General features: G+C 44.8%; 1 protein-coding gene across 3 annotated transcripts; it reads right to left on the minus strand.

Moving 5' to 3' along the window:
• Positions 1–346: 346 nt before the first annotated feature.
• LOC137599618 (docking protein 1-like) lies at positions 347–19,872 on the minus strand. Of its 3 annotated transcripts, XM_068320547.1 has the most exons (8): positions 19,725–19,872; positions 18,315–18,393; positions 10,060–10,193; positions 9,864–9,974; positions 9,635–9,704; positions 2,404–2,576; positions 2,174–2,323; positions 1,879–2,093 (listed from the first exon to the last, which is right to left on the minus strand). In XM_068320547.1, exons 1-8 carry the CDS (start codon positions 19,779–19,781, stop codon positions 2,013–2,015), a joined length of 855 nt encoding a protein of 284 aa, XP_068176648.1. In that variant the 5' UTR covers positions 19,782–19,872; the 3' UTR covers positions 1,879–2,012. The 3 variants fall into 3 exon arrangements, with proteins under 3 accessions (XP_068176645.1, XP_068176647.1, XP_068176648.1); XM_068320544.1 differs by having other exon boundaries at positions 347–2,323; XM_068320546.1 differs by having other exon boundaries at positions 347–2,323; positions 18,315–18,355; positions 19,725–19,839.
• Between the last annotated feature and the right edge of the window lie 692 nt (positions 19,873–20,564).

Below are 20,564 nucleotides of genomic sequence, written 5' to 3' on the forward strand. Positions count from 1 at the left end.
GTTTCCTTGTTACTGTATGTCCCCTTTTGTGGCTTCATAAACCTCCCTTTTCCCATCCCAGGAGTAGAATGAGTGCATGCATCCTGTCCAAGGCAATCTCAGATCATGCTGTCAGATTTGAAAAGTGGTCAGAGTAGCTCTGATCTATGACACTACTCAGAATCAGTGCCTAGTAGATGCCATTGAGCCAGTGCCCCAGACCACCAATCCAGACAAAACATTCAGTGCTCCTCTCAGGACCTCTGTTGGCAGAGTAGGGCTATACAGCAGCCTTGCATTTGAATCCAAATGTAGAAGATCAAGCACCAAAACAGCATAAATCGAAGACGCTCTGCTGCTTTTTCCCCAAGTCACCTACACACAACAGATTTCAGCTGCCGGTGCAAGGCTTTTTTTATAAGACACGCCCACAAGCTACAGACAGCGGGCCTGTCAATCAATCAGTTCCAAAACAATCATTCAATAAACATAACATAGCATGATATAACATTAAGTTTGCCCCATCATAAACACAAAATAACAAATAAACATTTAATAATTGGGAGCACCAACTCAACAACCTCCAACTCCAAATCCATCTCACAATTTAGCATGTTGTTTGCAGTGAATTTCCATGGAATCCCACTTGTAGGAATTTAAAGTAGCATCTCTCTCCCTCCGTCTATGTGTCATTGCTGAAATCTTTGTCTTCCAGCCATTGAAGTCCATATTTTGATCCAAATTTTTCTCTATTACAAATTTGGTCAGGGTACCAAAAAGGTTTGAAACAAATAGTCTGCTTCCATTTTAATTCCCCTTCTAAAAGCTTTTCTTCACTTATTGTCTGTGACCGTTTAACCTAAATAGCATGTTACTGAAATCTACTCCAGCTTACTTTGTGTGGGAGGTGGTGTTCATCCTAGACAAGTTCCATCACTACCAATCATTCTCATGATCATGCTTACCATCAATTTAGTGTCATCAATTCTACAATATATTTATGTTGGTGGGAGGACATCAGAGAACCCATAGAAAATGTATAGAGATACAGGGAGAACATGCAAAGCGAGCATCCACACAGAAAAGACATGGGTTCTCAGGTTGAGCTAACCACTGTGTCACCAGCAAAATCTACATCATGATTTCCATAGTTTACATTAGTTAGGTTCTCTCTCAGTAATCTTGGTGAGCAAGACACAACAATATATTTACTTAATATTTAGCTTTTTTCAAGATTATCTGAACGGCTATTTTCTTCAGAAAGAATAAAGAATAATTTGTACCCAAGTATATGTGAACAGAATAAAATACACTCATGCAGGAGAAGTGGGAATTGCTACAGTATAAATGTTCACAATAAACTCCCACAGTTGCTGTCAATGTACAAAATGTGCAGTATGTAGAGGTCCATATTTTGCAAACTACCAATGTACACATGTCAACTGAATTAAATGATGCCCAGGTTTTCATAGATTACATCTTCAAGAGAGTCGGTGGATTTTGTCGTGCTCTTATTAGTGGGAACCGAGGATGGAGAGCAGTTGACGAGGGCGTTAGAGGATGGAGAACTAGATGATGGTTTTGTTTTGCAGACTTGAGCATAGAGGTGGGCAAACAGGTCTGGTTTGCTTTTGTTTTTAGGACACACGTCCTCCTTCTTACTTATAGGCTCAGTATAAATAGGTTCATCTTCAAAACGTGTGACAGTTTGTTTGATTTCAACGGGGCTGATTTTGTCGAACACCTCAGAGTAGACAGAATCTGCATGATCATCATTAAAGCAGGGATTTGAATGTTGTGGTGTGGGATTGACCCTCTGTCTTGAGTAGGGGGGATTAAGTGGGAGAATGCTTGCAGGGTCGACATACAAAGCCATTGATGATTGTGGTTTTTGTTCAGGTTGAATGCAGTCAGATGGGTCAGCATATACAGCTTCTGGCTGACCACCAAGATAGCCTCCAGGGTGGTTGTCATGTGTAGGAACCAGAGGGAGAGGCATAAGAGTAACAGGAGCTGGCTGTGTTGATGCACACTCAGCTGATCCAATCATATCTTCTTGAAGATGTGCACTGTCTTGTAAGACAGCAACCTTCCTCTCCTGCATCCTTAGTTTGCTGTCCAGAATGGAAGTCATATTAGTCCCAGCAGGTATACTTGGGAGAGGGGTATGAGTCTGAATGTTGGTGACATTTACTTTCTCAACATCTTGAATTTTGATAGATGAAGTCTTCTGTTTGATGGTACTCTGAATCAAAGAGAATATTTTCTCAGCCTGCTGTGTCTCAAAGGTGAATGATCCAGGACCTGAGTCACAGCGTCTACCTGCTTCAATGGTTAAAGCCAGCTGGGAAGACATGAAGCACATAATACGTGTTCATAAACAACAAACCAATACAGCAGTCAGATGCATACCCATATCTTTACCTTATCATTCCCATATCGTCTGAGAAATTCGTATGGCCATTGATGCACAATGCTCTTCCTTTGTGTTTCTCTCAACAGCAGTGCTTCTCTTCCCACGTGCAGCCAATATGAACCCTGCAGACCACAACGTGATGCTGCTTCAGTCCTTTGAACTACCACCCAAAACTCTGGAGCTGTAAACAAGAAAGTCATTGACATGTACTGTAAATACAATAATTAGTAAGGCAAAAAAGTCATACTCAGTTTAGAACTATTGTATTGGTGATATCACTGTCTGGTAGAGGTAGAGAAAACACACACACACACCAGACATCGTCAACTTCCTCTTCCATGTTTTACCGCTCCGTAACACACAACGATCTTCCTTGTGGTGCCTTCTGGCACGAATATGACGTCGGGGTCCGCCATATCCGATCGGAGTGTTTGGAGTTGTTCATACTGCAGATGCCCCTGCCCCTATCCGGCATGAAACTACCTCCCAAATGTGTTTTCAATTTGTCCCGCAAAAATCCGATTGGGACCTTTCAGACTACACACAAGATATGCAACATCAATCTGGATGGGCTAAAAATTGGATATAAGTGACTGATCTGAACAAGGCCATAGAGTGAAGGAGGAGTTTGTTAGGAATGTCCTGGAGGTAAAAAGAGTGTCAGATAGAGTGATGAGTCTGAAGCTAGAAATCAAAGGTGTGATGTTCAATGTTGTTAGTGGGTATGCTCCACATGTAGGATGTGAGCTGAAGGAAAAGGAGAAATTCTGATGCAGATGCAGATGTGATGCAGAGCATACCAAGAAATGAGAGAGTTGTCATTGGTTCAGACTTCAATGGACAAGTTGGTGCAGGAAACATAGGTGATGAGGTGATGGGTAGGTTTTCTATCCAGGAGACGAATGAAGAAGGACAGATGGTGGTTGACTTTACAAAAACGATGGCAACGGTTATAGTGAATACTTACTTCCAGAAAAGGCAGGAACATCGAGTGACCTATAAGAATGGAAGTAGGAGCACACAGGTAGACTATCTTGTGTAAACGGTGTAATCTGAAGGAGATCAGTGACTGCAAAGCAGTGGTAGGCGAGAGTGTAGCCAAACAGCATAGGATGGTGGTGTGTAGGATGACTCTGGTGGTGAAGAAGATGAAGACGGCAAGGGCAGAGCAGAGGACAAAATGTTGGAAGCTGAAAAGGAAGAGTGTTGCATGACTTTTAGGAAGGAGTTAAGACAGGCTCTGGGTGGTCAGGAGGTGCTTCTAAATGACTGCACAACTACATACAGGTAGGACAGTACTTGGTGTGTCATCTAGAAGGAAAGTAGATGAGGAGACTTGGTGGTGGAATGAGGAGGTACAGGAGTGTATACAGAGAAAGAGGTTAACTAAGAAGAAGTTGGACACTGAGAGGACTGAGGAGAGTATACAGGAGTACAGGGATATACAGCATAAGGTGAAAGTAGAGGTAACAAAGGCCAAATAAGGAGCTTATGATGACCTGTATGCTAGGTTGGACAGTAAGGAGGGGAAGACTGATCTCTACAGGTTGGCAAGACAGAGATGGGCAGGGCGTTCAGCAGGTTAGGATAATTAAGGATAGGCAAAGAAGTCTATTGACAGGTGCCAGTAGTGTGATGGGAAGATGGAAAGAGTACTTTGAAGAGTTGATGAAGAAGGAACATGAGAACAAAGACTAGAAGAGGTAGCTGTTGTGGACCAGGAAGTAGCAAAAATTAGTCCGGATGAAGTGAAGGGGGTATTGAAGAAGAAGGAGATTGGAAAGGCCGTCGGTCCTGATGATATACATGTGGAGGTATGGAAGTGTCTAGGAGAGGTGGCAGTAGAGTTTCTGACTGGGTTGTTCAACAGGATCTTAAATAGTTAGAAGATGCCTGAGCAATGGAGGAGAAGTGCACTGGTGCCCATTTTTAAGAACAAGGGAGATGTGCAGAGTTGTGGCAACTACAGAGGAATCGGATGAGCCATACAATAAAGTTATGGAAAAGAGTAGCTGAAGTTAGACTAAGGGCAGAAGTGAGCATTTGTGAGCAGCAGTATGGTTTCATGCCAAAAAAGAGTACTACAGATGCAGTATTTGCTTTGAGGATGTTAATAGAGAAGTACAGAGAAGGCCAGATGGAGATGCAATGTGTCTTTGTAGATCTAGAGAAAGCTTATGACAGGGTGCCCAAAGAGGAACTGTGGTATTGTATAAGGAAGTCTGGAGTGGCAGAGAAATATGTTAGAGCGCTGCAGGACATGTATGAGGACTGTAAGACAGTGATGAGGTGTGCTATAGGTGTGACAGAGGAGTTCAAGGTGGAGGTGGGACTGCATCAGAATTCAGCTCTGAGCCCCTTCTTGTTGGCTATGGTGATGGACAGGCTGACAGGCGAGGTTAGACAGGAATCTACATGGATTATGATCTTTGCAGATGACGTTGTGATCTGTAGTGAGAGCAGGAAACAGGTGGAGGAGAAACAAGGTTTGTCCTGGAAAGGAGAGGAATGAAGGTTAGCCGCAATAAGACAGAGTACATGTGTATAAATGAGAAGAATCCGAGTGGAAGAGTGAGATTACAGGGAGAAGAGATCAAGACGGAGGAGGATTTTGAGTACTAAGGGTCAACAGTCCAGAGCAATGGAGAGTGTGGAAAAGAGGTGATGAAGCGTGTACAAGCAGGATGGAATGGGTGGAGAAAAGTGTGAGGTGTGACAGAAGAGTTTCAGCTAAAGTGAAAGGAAAGGTGTACAAAACTGTAGTGAGACCAGCGATGTTGTTTGACCTAGAAACAGTGTCACTGAGGAAAAGACAGGAGACAGAGCTGAAGGTAGCAGAGATGAAGATGCTGAGGTTCTCTTTGGGAGTGACCAGGATGGATAGAATCTGGATTGAATACATCAGAGGGACAGCACATGTTCGAGGTTTTGTATATTAAGTCAGAGAGGCCAGACTGAGATGGTTTGGACATGTCCAGAGGAGAGATAGTGAATATATTGGTTTAAGGATGCTGAGTTTTGAACTGCCAGGCAGTAGCCCTGGAGGAAGACCAAAAAGGAGTGTCACGGTTTGACGTGGCAGTGCTGGTGTGTGGCAGGGAGAGGGGCCAGGCTTGCGGGTGGAGCCACGGCTCCACACCTGTGGGTCCTCTCCACACCTGATAGTCATCCACACACCATTAACTGATTTTCACACCTGAACTTCATTTGGGTTATTGTCATGAGGCTTTTTAAGCCAGGGTTTTGTCACAGCCTGCTGCTGGTTTGTTTCTCTAGTTCGGTTCCTGTCAGTCTGTTCTGATTTTGTAATTCTGGTCTGTCTGGACAATTTTTGAGTTTGTTATTAAATAATGGAGGAGAAAAAATTCACATTTGGTGTACTGCATTTGGGTCCATACCCCTTCCTGCGTGATAAGGGGTTTTATGGATATAGTGAAAGAGGACATAAAGTTAGTTGGTGTGAGAGAAGAGGATGCAGATGACAGGCTTAGATGGAGGCAACTGATTCGCTGTGGCGACCCCTGAAGGAAAAGTCGAAAGGAGAAAAAGACTACATTATAAATTTATTACTATGTGTTTATCTTTTTTTTTTCATTAGAATAATCATGCCGGTATCCAGTTTTTTAAGCCATTTTGTTCATCCTTGAAATTTTTCACTGTTGCTGCCAGTCAGCGGAGCACAACAACTCAATGGCCATGTTGTATACACCCAGTAACAGCTAATTGAAGTAAAACCGTCTGGCATTGTTCCAATTCCAAGTCCTACTGACATCCCAGGAGAGTTCTTGAGGAAAACTTACCGAGTTTGCAGGGGAAAAAGAAATCAGCCAATGAGAGAGACCAGGAGGAGACAACAGACGTGTTTGGAGAGGAGGAAATACAAGCCATGTCTCTCTACAGTTAACATGGGCAACATGAGATTGCTTGCTAATGGAGGAGCTAACTGGACTTGTGTGGAGTTAAACAGAGTATTGGGAATGCAGTCTGATGTGCGTCAGAGAAATGTGGCACATCAGACTTCTCCACCACTTTCACGTTTATTCTCCCAGCACCCAGCATAATCTCGGGGGATTTTAAGCATGTGTTGTTGGGAAAATTGCTTTCTGACTTTACTCAGTATGTCAACTGTCCTATCAGAGATGGGGATGCCCTGGACCTGCTCTATGCAAATGTTAAGGAAGCATAAAGCTTCTACCCACCCCCTCCCCCACTGGATAGGTCTGACCACAACTTGGTACTGTTAAAGTCCTCCAACGAGCTCCTGGTGAAGAAATAGCTGACTAACACTACTACTACCTTCAGGAGATAGATGGATGAGGCATATGAGACACTGTTTCGAGGTGACGGACTGGCAGACACTCTGTGAGCCCCATGGGGAGGACATCAATGGGCTCACAGAATACATCAACCTCTGTGTTGACTCCACTTTCCCTGCGTACTCTGTTCAAAGCTTCCATTGCTGAAGCTGCAGCTGAGAGCTGTGGTCTCAAGGTCTTGGGTGCCTCAAAGGGTGGTAACCCTCGAACACCTTGGTGGACCCCACTGGTCAGAGAAGCCGTCCAACTGAAGAAGGAGGCTTTCAAGGGCATGTTGTCCCTGGGGACTCCTGAAGCAGTTGCAGGGTACCGACAGGCCAAATGTATTGCAGCTTCAGCTGTGATGTAGGCAAAACAGGGTGTGGGAGGAGTTCGGAGAGGTCATGAAGGACTTTCGGATGGCACCAAAGTTGTTCTGGAGGACTGTCCAACTCCTAAGGAGGGGAAAACAGGGGACCGTCCAAGCTGTATATGGCAAGGATGGGATACTGTTGACCTCGACTGAAGAGATTGTCGGTCGGTGGAAGGAACACTTTGAGGAACTTCTGAATCCAACTACCCCAACTGACCCGTCCTCTGTTGCAGAGGCAGAGCTGGAGGATGATGGGGATTCAATCTCTCAATCTCTCTGGGCGAAGTCACCAAGGTAGTTAAACAACTTCAGGGTGGCAAAGCCCCAGGTATATTCGCCCAGAAATGCTCAAGGCTCTGGGTATTGAGGGGCTGTCATGGATGACACACCTCTTTAACATTGCGTGGAAGTCTGGGACAGTGTCGAGAGAATGGCAGACTGGGGTGGTGGTTCCTCTTTTTAAAAAGGGGGACCAGAGGGTGTGTGCCAACTACAGGGGCATTACACTCCTCAGCCTCACTGGGATAGTTTACTCCAAGGTGCTGGAAAGGAGGGTCAAGCCGATTGTTGAACCTCAGATTAAGGACGAACAGACAGGCGTAGTCGTGGGGAGGAGGGTTTACGGTTTGGTGGCCTGAGGATTGCATCGCTGCTTTTAGCAGATGATGTGGTCCTGTTTGCATCATCGGCCTGTGACCTGCAGCACTCACTGGTCTGGTTTGCAGCCAAATGTGAAGCGGCGTGGATGAGGATCAACACCTCCAAGTCTGAGGCGATGGTCCTTAGCAGGAAGCCTGTGGACTGCCTTCTGTGAGTGGGGAATGACAGGATTGCCCAGCTATCAGGGGTTCGAATCCCGCTCCTGCCAGAACATCCAACCGTGTGAGTCGACGGTGGGAGGTGTCAGCTCGCCTCCCAGCCACTGCTGAGGCGCCCTTGAGCAAGGTGCCGTCCCCCCTACAAGATGCTCATTGGGGCGCGACCCTCATACGCGGCCCATCACTCCACCTCCTTTGTACTCTATATGTCCTCTCTGTACTAATTGCATGCCTACAGGCCCCTAGTGTGTGCTGTGTTCAGGGGCCTGTGTGTCGGCCCTATGTGTGTAATTAACACATATATAAAGTATGTACATGTGTGAAGTGTGAATGTAAAAAGAATTTCCCCAAGAGGGCTGATTAAAGTATAGATTATTATTATTATTATTATTATTATTATTATTATTATTGTTCACAAGTGAGGGAACAATGAAAAGTAAGCTTGGACTGAAAATTGGGTCAGCAGGAGCGGGATTGCAGTCAAATTACTGCACTGTTGCCACAAAGAGAAGCTAAGCCGAGAGGCAAAGCTCTCCAACTACTGTTCATTCTTAGTTCCTACCCTCACCTATGGTCATGAGCGATGGGTTGTGACCAAAAGAAAGAGAAAGGCGGATACAAGCAGCGGAAATGGGCTTTCTCAGGCGAATAGCTGGTTTCCCCGTACAGATAGGGTGAGAAACAATGCTATTTGCGAGGAGCTCAGAGTAGAGTCGTTGCTCCTTCATATGGAGTCAGCTTAGGTGGTTTGAGCATCTGGTGCGGATGCCTCCGGGGCGCCTCCCTAGGGAGGTGTCTCTGGCACGTCCAGCTGGGAGGAGACCTCGGGGCAGACCCAGGACCAGGTGGAGGGATTATATCTTAACACTGGCCTGGGAACGCCTTGGGATCCCCTAGTCAGAGCTGGTGGATGTGGCCAGGGAAAGTGAAGTTTCGGACTCCCTGTTGAACCTACTGCCCTCGCAAACCGACTACGGATAAGCGCTGGAAAATGGATGGATGGAAGGGTGGATTTAATTAAAACCAGCTATGTCAGAACCCACTGTTAAAGAAATATTTAGACACAAATAGAAAATGATCAAAATAAGAAAAAAAATATAATGAAGTTGACCGTTTTATTTTCTTTTTATTCATTTATTTATCCAGTTATTTATTTATTTAGTTAGTTAAGGTTCTTGCATTGAACTTGTCCCTCAACTTGGATTATTTTAGAGTCAAGACGATAAACGTTAATGGAGCCAGAGAAGGGTGAAAAATGGTACCAGTGTTTGACACAGCAGGGAGAAAAAACAGTGATGCTATGTTTTTACATAAAATGCACAGCTTTCATTTCAAAGCATTAAATGAGCAGAACATCTCAATAACTGTTTTGTCTTTTCTTTGCAGCTCAAAATTAAGGTCATTCAGCAATTTTGTCAGATTGGTTAAAAATGTCAAGTCTAACAGCCACTAACCATCATTTAGCTGCTTTTATTCTGTATATCTAGCTACATAGAAAAACTCCTTAATCTCTGGACAGAGTTCTCAAAATCTTTTTCTGAGAAAAATAATTTCTGTGACTAAGCCATTTCATGTCATCTGACTGAGACCACTCAGAGTGGTCATAGTCACCCTTATCCAGATGTTCACAGATTCACATTTCGGTAGATTGTGAAGGCAGGAGGGCATGGACGATATTTGATCAACAGCGATAAACCAGTGATACTCAGTGGAAATTGGAGCAGAAATATAAAAAAGTGAACAGGAGACTTACTGTCATCTGCTGAGGCATATATCTGGTTCTCCTCCATGTGAAGCTGACTAGGGCCTGAGGGACCACTTTGCTGAGAAAGAGAAGCAGTGTCAGGAGACCAGAGAGTAGCAACAGGTTTTCTAAGAAGCAGAGTTTAAACAAATCCGACATGCTTCTTGTGTGTGCTCTGTAGTGCCTTAATTACTACCATTGAACAAATAAAATTATGCAGGTTGTGCCCTGCTCTCACCTGAAATGTGCTGTGACACAGTTTTTCTATCCAGTCCACACAGTCGTCTTTGAATGTAGCAAACACCATTGTTTTGTCTTGTGTCTCCACACAAAACGCTGACATGTTCTCCTGCAGTCGGCATAGGTAGCGGTTTGTACTATTTACTTAGAGGAACAATTTCTGAGATATGAGAATGTAAAACAAATAGACTAACCATGGGACAGGCCTCAGCATTTGGGGGGAGTCTGAGGACACTGATCAGTTCAGACAGTCGGACCACCTTAAGCTTCCTGTCCACATGAGGCTGGTGGTGTCTCATGACCCCATGTTCACCTCCAGCACCACCACCTGTAGGGAACAGGATGCGTTGACACAGGATTCAGTTTCATGGGATTGTGTTTAAAGAGGGTTTTTTTTGTATATTTTGTTTCTTGACAGTAATTTGTTGCTGAACTCTACCAGTGCATATATTCATGACTAGAGTTCCATTGTAGAATGGACTGTGCACTGATAGGCCTCTTTCAGACACTGCTCTCCTCTGGTTGAGTTTATGATCATCAGATGCCGGCCATTCTACCTGCCTAGGGAGTTTTCTGCCATATTGCTTGAAGTAGTATAGATTCCTCCCACCAACAGGAGTGAGGCACTTGAATAAACTCTACCATCACATCAGTGAGCAGCAGACAGCCCATCCAGATGCCTTCCTCATTCTGGTAAGGGACCTTAACCATACAAACCCCAAGAGTGTGTTCCCCAAATTACATAGACATGTCAACTTTTCCACAAGAGGTGCTAACATTCTGGACAATGTCTACATGACACGTGCCTACAAAGCCCACTTTGAGGCAGACGACAGCATCCCGGCACAGACGACGCTACTCCCTCCTGGCAACCAGGCGTTGACACTTTTTCTGGACAGCATTAGGCAAGTCCTCAGAAGGACCAACGCACGGAAAGCCCCAGCTCCTGACAACATTCCTGGTCGTAACCTGAGAGACTGTGCTGAGGAGCTCACAGATGTTTTCACAGACATCTTCAACATCTCCCTGAGCCAGGCTGTTGCCCCCACCTTTCTCAAACCCACCATCATCATCCCAGTCCTGAAGAAGTCGCCCCCATCCTGCTTCAACGACTACCGCCTGGTTGCACTCACTCCCATCCTCATGAAGTGCTTCGAGCAGCTAGTGATGCACCACCTCAAGTCTGCCTCCCTTCAACCCTGGACCCTTTTCAGTTTGCGTACTGGTCCAACCGCTCAACCGATGACGCAATCTCCACTGCCCTACATTCAACCCTCACCCACCTGGAGACCAAAGACTCATACACCAGAATGCTGTTCATCGACTTCAGCTCAGCATTCAACACAATCATCCCCCAGCAGCTCATCCATAAACTGGACCAGCTTGGACTCAACACCTCCATATGTAATTGGCTGCTGGACTTCCTGACAGGGAGACCACAGGCAGTTTGAGTCGCTAGCAACACCTCCAGCACCATCACGCTGAACACCCCCCCCCCCCCAAGGACTGAGACCCCTCCTCTTCACTCAGGTGACCCACGACTGCACACCAACGTCCAGCTCCAACCTCTTCATAAAGTTTGCAGACAACACAACTGTGGTGGGTTTCATTAACATCAATGACGATACAGCCTACAGAAATGGGGTGAGCCTCCTGGCTATGTGGTGCAAGGACAACAATCGTCATCTGAATGTGGAGAAGATGAAGGAGATTGTTGTGGACTTCAGGAGAGCACACACCCAGCATGCTCCACTAACCATCAACGGTGCTGCAGTGGAACGGGTCAGCAGCACCGTCAGCAGCACAGAGATGAGAACCTCCACGTTCCTGGATGTGCACATCTCCGAGGACCTGTCCTGGGGCCTCAACACTGCATCACTGGCCAAAATAGCCAACATTGCCTCTACTTCCTCCACAAACTGAGGACAGCAAGAGCCCCATCACCCATCATCCTCACCTTCTATAGAGGCACTATCGAGAGCATCCATGTGAATGTGAATCAGTCTGTGGTCGCCTGTGCCCTGTTGTACGCTGTGGTGTGTTGGGGAGGGAGCCTGACTAAGGTGGATTTCTCCAGGCTGGAGAAGGAGATCAGGCGTGCCATCTCAGTGGTCAGGATGAAGCTGGACCCTCTGGCAATGGTGGCAGAGATGAGAACCTCCACGTTCCTGGATGTGCACATCTCCGAGGACCTGTACTGGGGCCTCAACACTGCATCACTGGCCAAAATACCCAACATTGCCTCTACTTCCTCCACAAACTGAGGACAGCAAGAGCCCCATCACCCATCATCCTCACCTTCTATAGAGGCACTATCGAGAGCATCCTGACCATCTGCATCACCGTGTGGTATGGCGCCTGCAGTTTCCTGTCGCAAGACCGTGCAGCGCATCGTGAGTGCAGCTGAAAAGATCACTGTTGTCTCTCTCCCTTCCCTCACAGACATTAATAACACCCACCTCACCTGCAAAGCCCATCAGCATTGCAGGTGATCCCACCCACCCCTCTCACAGCCTTTTCAGCCTGCTGCCATCAGAGAGGAGACTACAGAGTCTGCGGGTCAAATGCAGCAGGCTCAGAGACATTTTCCCCATGTGGTCAGGAGGCTCAACTCCCTCCTGGCTCTGCCCCCTGCCACAAAGCCATCAGGATTGCGGGTGATCCCACCAACCCCTCCCTTTTCAGCTTAATGCTTTCAGGGAGGGTGGCCCAGTAACACAGTGGGTAGCGCTGTCGCCGCACAACAAGGCAGGTCTGGGTTCGACTCCCACTCTCCGCGGAGTTTGTTCATTCTCCTTGTGTCTGCGTGGGATCTCTCCAGATTCTCCGGCTTCCTCCCACCTCCAAAAACATGCTCTTCACGTTAATTGGCCATTCCAAATTGCCCATAGGTGTGAGTGAGTGTGTGTGTGTTGCGCGTGTTTGTATGTCTTTATAGAGCTCTGTGGTGCACTTGCGTCGCACCCGGAGTTTGCCCCACCTCACGCCCTATGCCAGCTGGGATAGGCTCCAGCTCCCCACGACCTGCTCAAGCGGATGAAGCGGAAGGGAAAATGAATGAATGAATGCTTTCAGGGAGAAGACTGCAGAGTCTGCGGGCCAAAACAAGCAGGCTCAAGGACGTTTTCTTTCACCAGTCAGTCAGGAGGCTCATCTTCCTCCCTGCTCTGTCCCCTGCCACAGCCTTGAACTCTACCCTCACCCTACACCCCACCCCCCCAGCACTTTACTACCGCTCTCTCTCTTTCCCCCCTCAGGGACTGCGTACACGTCACTTCCCCTACGGGATTAGAGAGTGTATACAGATGTTTACCGTCCCTTTGTGTTTTGTCTTATACTTTTTGCTGTACTATGTTGAACTGCCTGTTACACTGCCTGTGTTATACCGCCTGATGTACTGCTTATGTTGTTCTGCCTGTTGTACTGCCTGAGTTGCCTGTAATTTCATCTGTGCTGTATGTCGTGCATAAATGGTACATTTGAAAATAAAGCTGACTTTGACTTAAGGAATGGATGTAAAATCTGAATAATATAATGCGCCCTTGTTACTCACAGGTAATGCGTTCCAGAAACCACACGCAATTAATGAATTCCGACAAACTATCTTATTATTTAGTGTAATTAAAACGTTTATTAACCCTCCTCATACTGATATTAAACCACCTTCTATCTGTATTTCCTTTTCCCACACTCTTATCGACTGTTCAAAGCACTTTTGTGTCTCACGTAAGTCTGAGACTCACGGAACATGGTGCACTTCCGGATGCCGTCAGCCAAAAGAATGGGCATACGGTATCACAATGTGCATATGGTATCACAGCTGAGCAGCAGCTGAGCACCAACAGCATGAGGGACGTCTGGGAAGGTGTGAAAAACATCACTGGGCACAAAGCCAGGACCAGAACAGAGGGGGGAGGGGTGCAGAGAGCCAACGACCTGAACAACTTCGATAGGTTCAACCATGCCCCCCCGCAGCACCCCCTATCAACCCTCCACCATCACAACCTCAGCAGCAGCTCATCAGCCTCTTCCCTATCCCATGGCCTCCCTCCTACCTCCATAGCAGCAAAGTGGCCCCTCTCCAGGGAAAATGAGGAGGAGTTTAGATGCTTGCTGAAGGACTTTGTTGACTGGTGCAACAGCCCGCAGCTCAACACCTCCAAAACTAAAGAGCTGGTCATTGACTTCAGGAGGGACAGACCCCAACCTAAACCAGTTCTGATAGGAACGGAGGAGGTGGAGATTGTGCAGGCCTATAAATATCTTGGGCTGTTGCTGGACAACAAACTGGACTGGACAAGCAACACGAGGCAGCTGTACGAGTAAGCACAGAGCAGGTTGTACTTTCTGAGGAGGCTGAGGGCATTCAACATCTGCAGGAAGCTCCTGTGAATGTGAATGTGAATCAGTCTGTGGTCGCCTGTGCCCTGTTGTACGCTGTGGTGTGTTGGGGAGGGAGCCTGACTAAGGTGGATTTCTCCAGGCTGGAGAAGGAGATCGGGCGTGCCATCTCAGTGGTCAGGATGAAGCTGGACCCTCTGGCAATGGTGGCAGAGATGAGAACCTTGGACAAACTGCTGGACATCATGGACAATGTTAGCCATCCTGTACACACCATAGCAAACAACCAGAGAAGCTTGAGAAGCCTGAGTAGCTAGAGGCTACAACTACCAACATGCAGGACCAACAGACTTAAGAACTCTTTCATTCCCCAAGCCATCGGGGCGGCAGTGGCTCAGTGGTAAAGCGGGCGGTAGAGCGGGTCGTCCTATGATTTCAAGATAGGCGGTTCGATTCCCGCTCCCACCTAAAAAAATAAAAAATACCCGGAGGTGAGCTGACAGTGGAGGTGTCAGCTAACCTCCGGAGCACTGCTGAGGCGCCCTTGAGCAAGGTGCCATCCCCTTTACAAATTGCTCATTTGAGGTGCACCAGGATGGAGCTTCCTGCCACTTTACCTCCCTTGCATGCCTACAGGCCCCCTTGTGTATGTGTGTGTGTGCTACAGGGGCCTGTACACATATATATTGTATATACTGTACTGTATGTATGCATGCGTTTGAATCATTAGCTAGAGTGTGCATTCTTAATTTCCCTTCGGGGATCAAAACAGTATATTAAATTAAATTAAACTGCTCAACTCCTCTCTGGGGGAGATGAAGAAGAAGAGAGTAGGGATGACACAAACAATGCACCAAAAAATGCAAACACTAGACATTTCACTCTACCCATGCCTAACTAGGCCTGTTAATTTTTTTTTTATTCCTATGCCTATTTATGATTTTCTATTTGTATATTCTCAAGGGGTTATTTATTACTCTTTCTATTTGATGTTGGTACTACTTGCTATGTGCTGGTGATCTCTGTGTGCTTTTCTGTGTTTTGTGTACTCACTGTGCTGTGTGTGACGGAGATGTTAATTTTTCTGACGGAACTTACTTAAGGGATCAATAAAGTTATACTCTACTCTCTACATGACTGCCTAACAAAAATCTGCAAGGATGTGAAGTTACGAGCATTGATGCGCGAATGTGCAAGGGCGCCTGTACTTGAATGCAGTGGTGCATGGTGAGGTTCATGGCAGTGAGGCATTGACGTTAAAGTCATTTCTACGAGTCAAACAGAGTGGAGTATTTACCAGTAAATTAGCAGCTAGATTCAGATCAGATTCAAAGTTTGAAGAAGACAGGTTATTTTCTGTTCTAAAGTTCAAAGCAGATCTTTAAGCTTCAACGTTCGTCTTCCTTAATTAATTAAATCTTGTTTTGATTGGTAGTCCAATCTGAGGTGTAAAAAGAAAATAATCACTTAGAAAAACTACAAGTTAAACAAAGAGATGTCAATGTGATGACAGCTGACGTTCTGCAGACTTCGTGTGGCCTTTTTGGCTTTCCTGTTGGGGCATCTGCAGCATTTCGTCCTTCTTTTGACCACATCTTTGCCAACTTCTGAGCAAGGATAAAGCGCACAATGTATTTATGTGCATGGTTATGTTCGCAAACATCAAGACTGGGAACAATTTTGGTCAAGTTGAAAGTTAATGCCATGTAGACTAAAGGCTACCTGTAACAAAATTCTGTCACAACCTGTTACTTCAGAATTTTTCAATTATTGATGGGGTTTTTCCCCAATAGGAGCCAAATGATGTACAGGGACCTGGGGATAATTCATTCAGCAGATAGATATGTAAAAACAAGAGGGGGGATGATCCCCACTTAAAAAGTAGAGTTCAGATTAGATGTGAGATAAACTATATAAACATGCACAAGCACAGAAATAAAAAAATGATTAAGTTTGATGGGCGGTGGCACAGTGGTTAGCGCTGCCGCCTCACAAGGCGGACCCGGGTTCGAGTCCCGCTCTGTGCGGAGTTCGCATGCTCTCCCCGTGTCTGCGTGGGTTCTCTCTGGGTTCTCCGGCTTCTCCCACCTCCGAAAGCATGTGCTTCAGGTTGATTGGCCGTTCCAAATTGCCCGTAGGAATGAGTGTGTGTGTGCATGGTTGTATGTCTTTGTGTGTGGCTCCGCGGTGCACTGGTGTCGTGCCAGGTGTGTCCCCCGCCTCACGCCCTATGCCGCCGAGATAGGCTCCGGCTCCCCGTGACCTGCTGCGGCGGATATAGCGGTGGTAATCTGAAGATGACTGACTGATTAAGTTTGATAGTGGTTGGTTTTGTCTATTTTGAATCAAGAAACAAGTTTGTAGCTGGGTGGTAACAAACTATTTCTGATTCAGCACAAAAATATTTCTGAAAGCATAAGACTAGGCAATAAACAGCATGGTGACTTGCTTCAGTACCTTATTTTTTGACAAAAGTCTCATTGAAATTCTTTCTTTCAGGTATGAAATAGGCAGTGCAATAAAGGAATCTTAGATAACATTTGATCAGCACTGTCTCAAAAGAGTTTGGTCTGAGTTTGTTAACAGGCCCCTGTCACGGTATTGCGTGACTGTGCTGGTGTGGGGCAGGGAGTGAGGCCAAACTTGTAGGTGGAGCCTCATCTCCACACCTGTTGGTCCTCTCCACACCTGAGGCTCATCCCCACACCCGTCACTGGTCTTCACACCTGAACTCGATTGTGATGATGAACATAAGGCTATTTAAGCCAGGTTTGTGTCAGAGCTCTTTGTCGGTTCGTCCTAAAGGTTTGTTCTGAAGTTTTTCCTGGCGTCTTGTCTGTTAGTTCTGTTTTGTTCCATTCGTGTTCTGCCTGAGTTTATGTTAAGATTAAATCATGGACAAAAGTTCTGCCTAAAGTGTTCTGCATTTGGGTCCATACCCCTCCCAGTGCTCCGCGGTGCACTGGCATCGTGCCCGGAGTGTCCCCCGCCTCACGCCCTATGCCGCCGAGATAGGCTCCGGCTCCCCGTGACCCGCTGCGGCGGATATAGCGGTGGTAATCTGAAGATGACTGACTGACTGACCCCTCCCAGCATGACAGCCCCATTGTCATCGTCATTATCATGTCAAGGAGAGGATTAATATGAGGGGCCTTATCTAGGTATCTGGATTGATTTTGATCATTTTCAGCAAGAACAGACTGTTCCTAAATAAACCTAAGCTACATGACATACCGTATTAGTCCGAATATAAGACGGTGTTTTTTGCATTGAAATAAGACTGAAAAAGTGGGGGTCGTATTACATTTGGGGTCTAGACATTATACCCATTCACAACGATAGATGGCGCCAGATATCGTTAAAATGAATGCTGAACTTCACTCCGCAGGCCAAAGCGAACCTCTGTCACGAAGAAAAAAAATAAAAATAGCAGTAGCACGAAGAGGAAAAATAAAAAATAGAGGTGAGAAAGAAAAGAGAAGAAAATAAGAGAAAAGATAACAGAAATTGGAGAAACGTAGCGACAATCTGGAGAAAAGTGGGTCGGAGATTGGACAGGTTAACCGGCAGCTGAGGAGTTATGATGCAAACTTCAAGATGATGGTTATAAATGAGGCAGAGTCTTCAAAGAATTGCAGTGTGATCGAATATATTGAATATATTGTTGTAATCATTTGTTTCAGATGTACTGTAATTATTTTCTGTATAAAAATTAAATTTGGTGTTCAAAAAGTGTTTTTTACTAACTTGAGTCTTGAAAAAGAGGGGGTTGTAGTGGACAATTGGAGAGCTGTCTCACGCCAGGCAGGCACAAGGGAGGTGTGATGTCACGGGGTTAAGGGGTGTGATAGAGGAAGTGGGTATTTAAAGGAACTGTGTTGGTTGTTGTGACACACTTGTGAATAAATACACTGAACTCACCCGTACCCTTGCCTCGTTCCTGCGAACCTCCACAGGGTCGTCTTATAATCAGGGTCATCTTATATTCGGGCCAATACGGTATTTGGAGCATTTAAGATGCTGTAACTTTTGGCAGGTCCTATATATATTATGAGTGAAATACTTTCTCAAAAAGTAAAATAAGACGGAAAAAAAAAGATCACTGTACCTCCAATATCCTGCATCTCCAGTCGACCCACTCCACTGGTACTATAGGAAAACAGAGATAACAGCACTGCTTTCCATTTCTGAATGGAATCAGAGAGATGTGGTTAATGAAACCGACAGATGATCATAACTGCTCAGTTTAACAGTCACCACTACTGTGTAATCACAAGCACATAAATATTCATATCTACATGACAATAATAGGTAAGTAGGTTCATGATTATTTACATAATTTCATTGTTACAACCTAAACATTCAGTTTCACTCCTTCCACCTGTGACTTAGCACAGGTAATCATAGGTCATAGCCTCATTGTTTTCCACTGTATAAATTCCAGAGCTTCTTTGTGTAAATATGAACAAACCTCCAGACAACACTGCTTCCTTCAAAATAAAGATAAGAACATGTCTGTGCTTTACATGTGGACATTTTCTAGAAGTACAATCTTGTATCAGCCCTGGTCCTTGGTCTTCAGTTTGATTATTCCTTGTTTATTTTTTATCAGAGTTATTGTGTCTTGATTTCTTTTACTTTCTCTTGCTTTGCTTGTCTTTTGTGTTGTTCTATTGCTTCCCCTTGCAGTTTTCTCCTCTTGAATTTTCCCTCTGTGGTGTGTGAATGCCGTGTTCAACCTGCAACAATTGTCTGCTCCTTCTGTGTGACATGGTTTTTATTGTCTTTTCACTTAGTGTATTTAGTTTGTGTGATTCATTGTCATTTCATCATGTCAAGTCAGATTCTTTTTTGCTTCACTTGATTTATCTCAACCTGTATGACTGAAAACCTACACAGATCTGTTGTTTTGAACTTGTCTGCCTTATTGGCTCTATTTTTTAATAGTATTTCTTGATCACCACTATCAGTATGTACAGTGTAATGTTTTTTAAAAAAATTTAAACTGCTATCATGTCATCTAATTTAACATAACAGAGTAGCGTATATATGGATATGAATCAGTCATGTTTGAGTGCTATATTTAATAATTTATGGCAGCATAACAGGAATTTGTAATGGGTAATTTGTAAAGAAAGTGCCGTGTTATGGGTGAGATGGTTGAGATAAAGATAATGGTTTAAATAAAATTTCCACTGCAGTGATGCTACTCACACAGTATGTGCTGTCAATGCTGCACAGGAATGTTGAGCATGAAAAATGTGTTACAACTTGTTCATTTGGATTCCTGCACTAGAGTTTACTTTGACGGCCAAACTACCAAAACAATGTCTTGTATTTTCTTCTATTGTAATTCGAATGAAAACATTTTAAGTTGCATTTTAACTGCTAACCATTGATCCATTGGCCAGGAGTACAAAATGTTAAAATATAAAGCTGTATTTTCAGTCCCACGTCATAGCTCATGTGTATCAACAGTCCGTGCAATTGAGAAAGATCAAAGTTCAAATGTACTCACTTTTCCAGGTTTGTGTGGTCGAAGGTAAACCTTTCCTGTCTTGATCCGTGAGTCCATGAGAGAAGTAACTATACTTTACTACTATCCTGTGGATTCAGAAAGGGTTTGTGTTTTCTTTCTTTCTTTCTTTCTTCCGGTTGCTAGTGGAGCTGGGGTGTGCCCACAGTTTGTGAAATATGATCCTCGCTTGATACCGAAACAGATTAGAGGGACAGATTTTGTCACTCATGAGTTTGTAGTTCAAACACACACACACACACACACACACACACACACACACACACACACACACACACACACACACACACACACACACACACACACACACATAGGTTGTTTGTAAGTTATTATTTCAATCTATATTTACTATTTGAGGTCATTTAAATTCCAATAGTAAATTATTATCTCAAGACCTAACAGAAACAATTACAGAACAAAAACAACACATAATAAAATAAAACACAGGTACAGTTCATTCCGAGTTAAGTCTTTCTCGATTATACATCGGTTTTCAAGAGCAGCATACATGCAAAATAAGGATCAGGTTTACATCATTTTACTTGAATTTATGTCTTTTCTGCGAAAAATATTGGAAAACCATTAAAAGTACATAATTTCCTGTTACTGTACAATAAATCAGAAAAAACATATACTGTAATATATATTATCACATAGCAACCCCCATCACCCGCAATGGGGAAGAAATGACGAGACTCTACATCTCTCCACCACAAATATTGGACTCCTAAAATCATTAGAAACCCATTAAAAGCACATATCATGTTACTGTACCATATATAAGAATAAAACCCATATAATGTAATGTTGAAATACGGCACT

This window comes from Antennarius striatus, chromosome 8 (genome assembly GCF_040054535.1).
Source record: "Antennarius striatus isolate MH-2024 chromosome 8, ASM4005453v1, whole genome shotgun sequence".
In the NCBI taxonomy this organism is placed as follows: Eukaryota; Metazoa; Chordata; class Actinopteri; order Lophiiformes; family Antennariidae; genus Antennarius; species Antennarius striatus.

Coding starts and splice junctions, on each gene's coding strand:
- LOC137599618 (XM_068320544.1), bottom strand. CDS start 19,781: ATGGACTCACGGATCAAGACAGGAAAGGTTTACCTTCGACCACACAAA. Junction 18,394..19,724: donor GACCACACAAACCTGGAAAA/GTGAGTACATTT, acceptor GATTCCATTCAG/AAATGGAAAGCAGTGCTGTT. Junction 2,577..9,634: donor ATATGCCTCAGCAGATGACA/GTAAGTCTCCTG, acceptor TCTTGTTTACAG/CTCCAGAGTTTTGGGTGGTA.